Source organism: Quercus suber, unplaced genomic scaffold (genome assembly GCF_002906115.3).
Source record: "Quercus suber isolate HL8 unplaced genomic scaffold, Cork oak 2.0 scaffold_366, whole genome shotgun sequence".
NCBI lineage: Eukaryota > Viridiplantae > Streptophyta > Magnoliopsida > Fagales > Fagaceae > Quercus > Quercus suber.
Window position 1 is genome coordinate 734,358 of NW_027069818.1, and position 12,181 is coordinate 746,538.

General features: G+C 35.4%; 1 protein-coding gene across 1 annotated transcript; it reads left to right on the forward strand.

Annotated features, from left to right (window-relative positions):
- The first annotated feature begins 1,746 nt into the window (after positions 1-1,746).
- Positions 1,747-6,804, forward strand: LOC112005669 (beta-1,6-galactosyltransferase GALT31A). Its single transcript, XM_024037965.2, has 11 exons — positions 1,747-2,123; positions 3,595-3,697; positions 3,772-3,833; positions 3,957-4,168; positions 4,253-4,316; positions 4,417-4,489; positions 5,368-5,488; positions 5,581-5,668; positions 5,768-5,893; positions 5,971-6,080; positions 6,476-6,804. The coding sequence occupies exons 1-11, from the start codon at positions 2,020-2,022 to the stop codon at positions 6,622-6,624; spliced, it is 1,212 nt and encodes a 403-aa protein (XP_023893733.1). The 5' UTR covers positions 1,747-2,019; the 3' UTR covers positions 6,625-6,804.
- Positions 6,805-12,181: the final 5,377 nt, after the last annotated feature.

Genomic DNA, 12,181 nt, shown 5'->3' on the forward strand with positions numbered 1-12,181 from the left:
AAAAAGGTTGAAACAAGCAATTTTTACAAAGACAATCATAATTCTACTTTAGAACTATTCCAAGAAGTTACTCCAATATTTTGGAAGATGGTTCAATTTAAATTTCACCACCTATCATCATAACTTTGAATCATTGTTTCCTCATTTTCATACCCAAAAAACATAAGTTGCAATGATATCAAAGGGTGTAAGAGACAGTTTGGGGCCTATTAAAATCAATTTGAGCACCTGACAAAGTTGGCTCAACCATTAATATTGATTTTGATAGGGCACTTAATAACATCAGGAAATTTCATTTTCGTTGAGTAATAAGTAAGAAGAAATTTTTACAAATGGTATAGAGAGAGAATACAACTTGGTGGTACACCAGTTAATGGGAAGTTGTTTTCTGATCCGGCACAGAAAAATTTAAAGACTATAAACAAATTGTAAAACAAAGGAAAAAAAAGAAAAGAAAGATAATATGATCCAACCAAAGTAAGTAGAGCCGTAGAGGAGGAAATAAATTTTTTAACCAACATACATTTTTTGCAATGTTTGAATTTACATATTATGAACTTATAATTAATGTTAATAAAAATAATATCCACTATAAGTTCATTTAAAGGTGACTTTTTGCTTTATTTTGACTGTAATAAGAAAATTTGTGATACATTAGTTATTACTCAAGTGGCATGAAGTCGAGGAGTTTACGTTGGAGATTCTGGCCTGTATTTTAATATTTAAACAATATTATAGGTATTTTTATACATATTTTTATGGGTAAAATATTATTTTCGTCCCTAAACTATCATAAAAGTTCGTTTTTCGTCCCTAAACTTTCAAAAGTTCGTTTTTCGTCCATGAACTATCACAAAAGTTCATTTTTCGTCCCTAAACTTTCAAAAGTTCTATTTTCGTCCCTAAACTTTTCCAAACGTATTGATTTTCGTCCCTCCGTCTGACGGAGTGCTGACGTAGCTTTGACAGTGTGCTGATGTGAGAGGGACGAAAATCAATACATTTGGGAAAGTTTAGGGACGAAAATAGAACTTTTGAAAGTTTAGGAACGAAAAACGAACTTTTGTGATAGTTTAGGGACGAAAATGATATTTTACCCTATTTTTATTCATACATATTTTTAAAAAATACAAACAACGTTACTACAAATTTCTTGCCAGACTGGCTTTTCATTTTAAATGTTAAGGTAAGGTTTGGATAGCACTGCTAAAAGTTAAGTTGCGTTTTCTCTTTTTTTTTTTTTTTTTTTTTTGGCCGGCTTTTCTGACTTTGGGGACAAAATTTACAGTGCGTGCACTGTTTACGCACTGTTTATACACTATTCACGCAATATTTAATATTAAAAGTGGGTCCCACGGCACTATTCACACATTTAAAAATTATTTTGCTATAGTGTTTTCAGCAACAATTAATTCTTATCAACTTTCAGCAACAATAAGTGCTATCCAAACTGACCTTAAACTGTAAAACAAGAAAAATCGTGAAAATGATTGGATAGAGAAAAAGCTGTTCACTTACTCTGAGCCAAAAATAGAAAAAGGTGAAAAATGAAAAATGAAAAATGAAAGAATAGCAGAAAATCATTGTGATTGCTTGAACATAAAGGGGTATTATTGGTAGCTGCGGTTGTCGTGACTTTTGTTAAAGGAATTCCGTATGTTTTTTTAGACATTTCCCCGTGACAAAACCATCAAACACAACATTTTCATTAAATAATATATTTAAAAAAGAAAAAAAATTCAAACGCAACATTAATAGTAATAATTTACACAAGTGAAGTTCATTACCAAGTGACTTTTGAGTTGGGTTGAGAAAGCAAAAGCAAAAATCTATCTCCATTTTTTCATTTTGCCTAGGAGGATCTACATGTTTACATTTGGAACATCATCGTTTTCTCGTTTTTGGTAATAGTTTTATGTTTCTTCTCTTATGGGGTCCTTTGCTTTCCCTTTGTAACGCTCACATAAAAGCTTAAAGAGGAAGCTTCCTTATCAAGGTGAAGCCTTTGAAGATTGCAGAATGGGTCTCAGCAGACCTCACAAAGCTGGCAATGGGGTCTCCACCAGATGGGTTTCTCTCTTCTGCATTGCCAGCTTCTTCTTGGGTGTTCTTGTTATCAACAGGTACTCTCTCTCTCTCTCTTAGGAAAAGAGTAAGATCTTGTATTGAAGTGCTCAACTTTTAGATTTGCTGCTCTTTCTAATGGGGTGGAAGCTTTCACTGTGTTGATCTTTTGTGCAAATGGGTCTTCTTTTTTATGCCCCTTCTGTTTCCTGTTGCTTATATTAAAGAATTTCAGAGGTTATGACTTATATCTTATGATGCAGAACATATATGAAAAGTGCCGTCTTTATGAATAGATTTGATCCTTTCGTTTCTGGATTTAATAAGGTTCTTTGCATTTGGATTTCTGGTTCCAGCTTGAGACTTGTGCTATTCTAGAATCTTTCTAATTCTGTGTCTAAGTTATTGTTGGGTTGATGGGGGCCCTTTGTACAAAGATACATAAATTGTTATACTCAATTAGTTGTTGGGGGGTAAGACCAATGGTACTAATTTATTGAGTGGTATGATCTCTTGGCACTTCAGTAAAGCAAGGTGTAAACTTGATGATGCTTAGCTTTGGACAATGGCGAGCTTAGTTAAATTGGCCTTATGTTTTCCCTAATAAGTTGCTGCATTAGTTTAGAAGTTGGTCTTTGTAGTTAAGTTGATTTTTTAGAGCTTGCTGATTGCTCTCAAGTCTAAGAGCAGCCAATATGCATAATATCAGTTAGTCAAATTATTGAAATTTTGATCATGATTGATTGCAATGAACTTGGGAATTTGTCAAAAGCTGATATTTTGGATGGACTGATGGCAGGTATCAAAAATATAGGAAGTATGACTTCTGTTGAAGTTTAAGCTGTTATCTTCTCATGTCTGTAAAGATCATTACCATAATATCCAAGCCAAACATTGGTTATACAAAAGACAAATGGTGTGTAACTATTGCCCAATTACTTATGAAAAAAAGGGGAGTATAACCCAATGGCGCACATTCATTCAATTTGAATACTGGGCCGAAAATCAGTCTACAATCCATGAATGAGATAGCTACAGAGTAGTTTCCTTTCCAATGAACCAATTAGATATATATATATATATATACTTTTTTTTTTTGTGTATTTGCTATTCATTAATAGTGCTTCATCAATCCACATGATTTGTAAGTGGATATAACCATCATTTGATCCCCTGTCAGTAGCTGACAACCAAGGCACCAAACATGATAATATGGCATCATGTGGTTTGATTCTTGCATCATATGACTTACTTTGTATTCTTGCAGATTTGTCAAGATTTTTAAGTGTTCCAAAGTGCTAATAGAATCCATATTTCAGTTTTAATAAATTGTCATATACTGAGGTCAAAGAGGTCCTCTATCATACTAGATAAGACAGTAAGATCTCTGCATTTCCTTTATATGCTGATCTATTTGTCTTCATCGTGAATGTGATTAAACTTGTTAGACTTGTAGCTGAAGGTAGATTCTTTTCCAAAATTTTGTTATTCTTGTGAACATCCATTAATGAATTGCTTATACATTCACAGGTTTTGGGCTATTCCTGACCCAGATAAACTGGATGAGGAGGCTTCATCAGTGGAAAAACATAAATCAAGAGCTCTTAATCCCACAGACGACTGTGAGAAGAAGGCAAGTCTCAAGAATATTTTTATCATAGGCTCCATTGCCTTTATTAACAAATAATATTCTTCAAATTATTACAGGATGCGATTGTTCGGACGGGGGACATCCTTTCTCAAGTTTCACAAACACATGATGTGATCATGTAACTTTCTATATCCTGCTCAGTACTGTTTTAAAAATTTAGGCAGTATCTTAGATGTTGTAATTGTGCACCCTTCTATATCATGTAATTATTTTAAATGACACATTGTCTCAATGCTTTCAGGACATTAGACAAAACAATCTCCTCATTAGAGATGCAGCTAGCTGCAGCTAGAGCTGCCAAAGTTAATGATGATGAGGGATCTCCAGTGGTTACAAAATCAGGAAGTGAGCAATTCAAGGATCGCCCGAAGGTATTCTTTGTTATGGGAATCATTACTGCATTCAGCAGCAGAAAGCGGAGGGATTCAATTAGAGAGACATGGATGCCCCAAGGTTCAGTCCTAAACTTAATAGCTTTTCTCTTTGAGTTGAAATAAAATCATTGCTAACATACTTTGGCTTTTTCCCCCAATTCAGGTGAAGAATTAAGGAAGTTGGAAAAAGAGAAGGGAATTATAATGCGGTTTGTTATAGGACACAGGTGAGTTTACTTGAACTTGCCAGAAATTTGCATACCACAGTTGCTTGCTTCATACTATTAATTTTGACAAAATATAGTGGTTTAATTTTTTGGTCATTAGTGCAACTCCAGGTGGTGTATTGGATCGCGCTGTTGATGCAGAAGACGAGCAACATAAGGATTTCTTACGACTGGTATGGTAAACTGCTTGGCCATGTTGACCATTATCTCTAGTTATTATTAAATCAGGGGACAATGATTTGGCTGACGTCACTAGGTCTCTGATTCTACTAGTGGGTCAGTCGTTGAGCTGGTTGTTTGATTAAAATTTGTAATATAATTGCAAAATATATTGAAATTGAGACAATTAATTTGAAAAAGTTGGTGCAAAAATTATAGCATACATGCACAATAATATACACAAGAAAAAAATTGAATACTAGTGTAAGTACAACAACAAAATCTTAGTTCCAGAACTTTTAATGTCATGAACACTTACGTGAGTACAACAAGACTAATGATATATATTTCCAAATTTTACGAAGATATTATTATTTCAATATCAAAATTATAATGACTAGTATATTTATGTTTTATTTAAAAAAAAAAAATTGAAACTCAATAATAAGATATATATATATCTCACAACTCAGGTAAAGATAAAATATGCGTGGTGCATCAGATTGACTATGGCGATTCAATGAATATTATTTAAATTGAATGTTTAAGTTGTGTATTTCTTTATGATGATGGATTCCTTGCCTTTTTGTTTGAATTAGCAGTTATAATTTAGAATGCAATATTTTAACATATCAGATGAAAACCTTGCTGATAATGTTTCACTAAGCCATCAAATATCAGAAGTCTGGGCTGTAAGCAGGAACTTAAATATTCTTTTACATGTAACTTCAGTTAAATCTAGTTAAGCCAGCTAATTAATGTTCCAGGATAAATCAGGACCCAAGGAACTAACTTTCGAAATATCTGATCAGCTTTACATATTGTTTAGAATAAATCCTTTGATTAAAATTTCTTCTCTGAGCTTATGCAGTTTTACTTTTGTATTTTGCAGAATCACATAGAAGGATATCATGAATTGTCAACAAAAACTCAAGTATACTTTTCAACAGCTGTTGCTAAGTGGGATGCTGACTTCTATATAAAAGTTGATGATGATGTTCACATAAATCTTGGTTTGTGTGTCTGCAGTCTAATATAAATGTTTCTACCTTGAAAAAAATGTGCAATATTCGGGACTGAATTGATAATTTTCAACATTGCACAGGTATGGTTGGTTCTACCTTGGCCCGCCATAGATCAAAACCACGGGTTTATTTGGGTTGTATGAAGTCTGGACCTGTCCTGTCACAGAAGTAAGCTGTCCCCTTTTTTTTAATATGTTTTTTTGAGTTCTTAGCAATCTTCATCTATGGATGTCATTCATCAGACCTACCTTTGGCTACTAAATGCAGAGGGGTCAAATATCATGAACCAGAGTACTGGAAATTTGGTGAGGAGGGAAATAAGTACTTTAGGCATGCAACAGGGCAAATCTATGTGATCTCCAAAGATTTGGCGACATATATTTCTGTGAATCGGTAAGTTATTGAAATAAAATCATTCTATACTTGTTATATGACCTAACTGTTAATTAATGTTTTCTTCCCTTTTCTAGGCAAGTACTTCATAAATATGCAAATGAAGATGTCTCTTTGGGTTCTTGGTTTATTGGTCTTGATGTTGAGCACATTGATGATCGGAGCCTCTGCTGTGGGACACCCCCTGGTAAGCTTGAATTTCTAAAAGATGAAGTCCCTTTCTTTGATGTTCTCCATTGTTTCTTGTTTAAATTTCATATTCTCATAGTTGCGACTTATATTTTACTAGATATAGTAAAAAGGCAATAGCTAATATAAATAGTTTATGCTCCCCAACATTGTCAACATTACAAGTTCATGCGTATGGTAAAAAGATCACTTGATATGACCTATATTCCTTCAGGTACTGGTACATTTGAACCGCACATAGTTCTGAAAGAGTTAATAGGCCTTTCCCAAAAGAAATTATGGGTTGAATTCTTTCAAGAGTTTGATACCATTAACAAAATCATGAACTGAACTCTTATATTTCAATAAGTCCAAAATATTCCTTTTGTGTTGATGTTAGATTTCTGCTGACAGATTGTGAATGGAAGGCTCAAGCTGGAAATCCTTGTGCTGCATCATTTGACTGGAGCTGCAGTGGCATATGCAAATCAGTGGAAAGAATGGAGGAGGTGCACCAGCGGTGTGGGGAGGGTGATGAAGCTATCTGGCACACCAGTTTCTGAAACATCTCCCGACGGTTGTAAAATATGTGAATGTGTGATCAAATGGGTGGCTTAGATAACAACTCCATCTGCCCGATTTTTGTCTATCGATGCCTCGGGACAGTTGGTATATAATTAAATTAATTACTGCACATATGGATTCTCGAGTCAGGAAATATGATGCAAATTCTTTAGTTCCAAGTTTTACTTCTTGATCGGTAGTCCAGAAATCAAACTAATTTGCATTTGAAGCATGAAATTAACTTACTATCGTATAAAACCTTAAAGGCACAAGTACATGATTTCGTAAGAAAATATGCAGTATTGTTGTGACCAAGTTAACAGGAATATTTGGATTGGTTAATCAATTTCTTGGCACAAACTTTGGAATTCTTTTCTAAGCAAATTCATCAATAAAGACAAGGACTGGAGCAACACCATTCCCCTGGCATGCAACTATGCATACAAGACATAGGGAACCAAATGTTTTAGAAATTTAGAATCATCTTCATTTGTCAAAATGCAAAAAAGATTTAAGGAATATGCCTTGTATGAAGGGATAATTTAGCTTTGTATGTATATGTGCTTAGTGTCAATGTGTCATATGTTTAGTTTACAGTCAGGTTGATGCCCAAAAAAAGGAGTGGGTTGTGAAAGGTTAATGACTAGCATAAAATTTAGTAACTATATTATAAATTGATTCATTATAAATGAGAACATTAAAATTGGCAATTAAAAATATAATGAAAGGTAAGATTCGAAATGAGAAAATTCACTTAAAGATAGGATGACTTCTATCAATAAAAAGATGATGGAAAGTCTTTTGAAATGATTTGATCATGTTCAAAGTAGAGTAACCAATGCAACACCAAGAAAGAGTGTTGATTTAAGTTAAGGGAACCCACAAAAAAAAAAAAAACACACATACACACACACAGGTAGTAGTGGTAAAATAAAAAAAAAAAAAAAATTGCCAATTAAAGAAGTCATGGAGTTTACTTCAAATAAAATAAAATGGCGAAAAAAAATATATGTGACCGACTTGACTAATCTTGTTGAGAATCTATAGTCAACTTCAAAAATTGGGACTAGGGCTTAGTTGTCCTTGTTAAGGTGAAAAATGGTGTTATTTTATTTAAAATTAGTTTTTTTTTTTTTTTCAAGTTTAAACTTTGAAGGGCTAATTTATTTATTAGACTAAACAAAAGTATAAATAAGTTTGCTACAAACGTTAGCTGCCTTATTAAGGGCAAGCAGATTCTCTACCGCATACAGTGGGTTGTCAAAAAGTACAAAAGAAGAACCTAAACTAACATCTAGTTTAAACTTCATAGGAATGACCATCAAAAGATTCTGTCATTTCTTATTTGGTAAAATGAGATTTTTAAACGGGAGAACTCTGTGCGTGTGTGTGTGTGTGTTTTTTTTTTTTTGTTTTAGACTTCATTATGTATACTTCATATCATAAGAGATGGGATTGGGCCCAAGAAGATCACTCTTAGCAAAACAGTGACCTAAGGTTTTCTGCTTAGGAATTTTTATATGCCGTACGATTTTGAATGTGTTTTCAATTTCCAGCTTCATTCATTGACTTCAAAAGAAAGAAGCGTGGGTGTGCACTTGAAATGGTCTTCTGTGAAAAAAAGGGGGTGGGGGAGTCTTTGATTTCTAACAAGTGTGAACTCCATGTAAGCTTTGGATTTCGATTTGAATAGTCAACTGTCAAACTCTGGAAATTCTTGACTTAATATGATTTTGATTTGGGCTTCAACGAAATGTTCAATATTTCTAATTCTAATAAAGTAAAAAATCCAAATTCACAAGGGGGAAGTCTATTTCCCATAATCCAAAATACTTCAATACTGTTAGGTAAAATAAAAATATTAGAGGTCTAAGGGTAAAAATTTCAGATAGGATTCACATGAAAAACTTCGACAGAACAAAGTGGTAGAATGAACGAAAAATCCATCAAGTGAAAGCCTACAAGTATGAAAAAGTCTTGTTTTTCATATATGTAATTTTAGCCATGTTAAAAGGGAGGGCAACTAGCTTGCTCATTCCCTTACTAGAAAGAGTATTTTTATCCGCAGATCTTGATGTATGGGTAAAGGATCTACCATCCAAGCTAGATGTTGTATTCCAAGCTAATTTAGTTCATTTATAAAATCTTTCTTACCAATTCCTAAAAAAAGAAAAAAAAAATGAAACAATCTACTCCCTAAACTTTGGACCAACCAATGAGGTTGATAAGGGGTTCTTTGACCTCTAAAGGTTAAGTTAGTGGAAAGTTTCACGATTTAAGCTTAAAGAAAAATGGCAGAATAACAAGATTTCGACAATCCTTCTTCCATGGCTTAGAGGGATATTTTCCCAATTCCTTATTAACTGGCAAGGAAAAAGTTTAGCTCCAAACTATTTTTGAGTTATATTCATCCAACTCACTCTATTGCAATTGAAAATACTATCCATATATAATTTTAATCATATGATTTTTTTTAATGATTCATGTGCTTTATTTAAATAATATACATGAATAGTCTTATATATCTCCATTTAATAAGTCAAAAAAGATAACTTTAAATCTGTTTAGAGCTAAACTTTTTTCAAGTGGTAAAGGTCTTGAATACGCACCATCAATTAGCCCCATTAGGAATTTGTGCTCTACGTGATAAATTATATTAACACATAAAAGTCGACTCAAAGAGAGGTTTCTTTTAGAGTTGTGCTATATAGCATACAAATTTATATAAATAAATAACCCTAAAAACTCTTTTCACCACATGTTGGGAGTTCACAAAAGTGAATCTGAAGATGTTTTAAGTGATGATCAAGGCTGAAGTCACATAGCCAATCCTTGTGATGAAGGTTGTTTCAATAATAATACTGACGTGATCTTACCTAGATGATTGAATTGGTCATTTCAATTTTTGCGCTAAATATTATTGTGGGGGATAGAAGGATCAGGCCCAAGTTAATGGGCCGAACACCCACAAGAAGACTGTTTGACATCCGAAGAGAGAGGAGCATAGACTGCGAGGCCCAGGTTGGATTGGAATCCCCTTTGGCAGGGGATCATCTCTGTCCGAGGGGGTGGCCTCTGTCCGAGGAGGACATCTCTTGTCCGAGGAGGATGTTTCTTCCTGATATGGTGCGGAAGATTGGTTGAGTAAGGGAAAAGCCTGGTTGATCGTCCGAGGATCCCACATGATCAAGATAAGCTCAAAGCACACTCAAGAACGATAAGGATGAAGAAATATCTGAGGGGAAGGCTGCTGCCACCGTATTCAATGCATTGCAACAGCTTTTCTGGCCGCATTTATGTGGAGAAGACATCTGAACAGTGCTTCATGACCTACCGCCACTCACACAGAGATGAAAAGCAGCTGCCTGACGTGACAGGTACTTGAGCAAGAAATATCTGAGGGGAAGGCTGCTGCCACCGTATTCAATGCATTGCAACAGCTTTTCTGGCCGCATTTATGTGGAGAAGACATCTGAACAGTGCTTCATGACCTACCGCCACTCACACAGAGATGAAAAGCAGCTGCCTGACGTGACAGGTACTTGAGCACGTCCATGGATGGGGAGCACGTGGACGGTAGGGATGAGAGTAAGAGTGGCTATATAATAGAGGGAGAGGATATGAAACGGGGCATGGAATGTAGGAGAAACTGATCAATAAATAATAAAAGAAGTGATAATCTTTTGCTGTGAATCCCTTGCCAACTCTAGTTCTTCAACCCATACTCTACAAATTAATTGTCTTTGGGTTTACGTAGAGAAATTAGACCCTACAATTATGAATTGGTTATTTGGCATCAAAATAAAAACAATAATAAATTTGACATGTAACACAAAATTAGACAATAATTTGAAACTATGTAAATTCAATTTTGATTTTAATTGTACTTTCACTTAAATATAATATATATGACTAGATATTTTGGGGAACTGGATGGAAGATCTCTAGGAGGTAGCATGCAATATAATAATTATACTTATGTTTCATCCAACATTTAAAATAATATTAATATAAAGTTTTCCATATTTGTTCCTTTGTTTTTGTTTTTGATATATAGAATGATATGTTTGGTTAGATTATTCCACTCCTTACCACCGATGAAACACCCTAAAAATTCCATGGATCAATAGTATGGTGAATTGAACTATGGATGTTCTAAACCAATGAACCCACCACCAGGGGCGACTTGATGCATTTAGGGACCTTAGGCAAAATTTGACTTGAGAATTTTCATATATTTAAATATGATTTTTTATATAAAAAATAATATCACTTAAATTCTATTATCTTGTTTTAGATGCAAAATTATTAATTAACCATGTAAAATCTTATTTTCTTTAGAAAATCTATAGACACAAAAAAATTAACAAAATTTTTCACGATTGTTGATGTGGCAGATTGGTAATGGTAAGTGTGGAGCCTGGAAATCTGATAGCCTCGATCCATTTTGCACCCGGCCCAAGGCCCATGCCGAGGATGGAGAAATGCCCGAGGACGTTGTGTTGAGGCCTGGGCCGTAAGGACCACGCCGAGGATGACCCTGTCCTCGGTGGACCGAGGACAACACGAAGTTGGAGAACAAGCCCAGTATAGGTTGTCATCTCTACAATAAATGCGCTCACCTAATCCCCTGACCGCCCTAATGGAGATGTGACTCTTGGACACGGTAACCTTGGCCACTACAAATCACATGATTACTGATAACACAGCTGATGGGACGGGTGGTCAGGAGTGAAGCGCACAAATGACCAACAAGTGGAAGAAAGAGATGGTGAGAAGAGGGCTATATAAGGGGAACTAAACAGAATAGTGGGAGGAGGCTGGAAAAAGGAGAATCCTCGGACGAATGCCGAGGAGAAGCCTTGGTGAATAATCTTAATATGCTAACCTTCAATGGGTGAAGATCGGACTTTTGGGCATTGTCCGTTTGTTAGGGTCTAGTCCTTGAACTCACTTTCTAAAAATTTATTGTTGGGGCTTGTTGGGCTAGAAACCTATCCTTATTCTGGATCCAATCAAAATTGAGTCCTTACAATTGGCGCCGTCTGTGGGGAGGACTAGGGTGTTAGCAGGCGTAACGGCTAGCGATTTCCGCCGTTGGGGGCTTGCGCAAGCTACCCTGAAAAAAAAAAAAAAAAAAAAAGAAGAAACAACTAACAAGAACGCTTTTGCACAAGATACGATCGTTGCAGGAAAGTAAGAAATTCGGAGAATAGGAGAAGGAAACAAACACAACAACATTTTATTAATCAAAAAGCAAATACAAAATACAAATAGAGGCTCAGACAGGTGTGTTTTAAAGCTAAGGCTACAAACAGAGGCCCAGATGGGCCTGTCCTAAAGCTAACTTGAGGGAAGGGGACCGAGGCAGGCTTGTTTTAAGGCTGCCAACAACCCCCGGGCCGGTGCGGATGGTGCCGGCGACAAGAGAGGAGCAGACGCATGGGCGCCTGACGACCCCTCCTCAAGATGTTCCCTTGATTCTCTCCCAGCCCCACTGCAGTTGGCCATTGGAGACGGCAACACCCGGGCACCAAATATGACTTAATCTTGCGC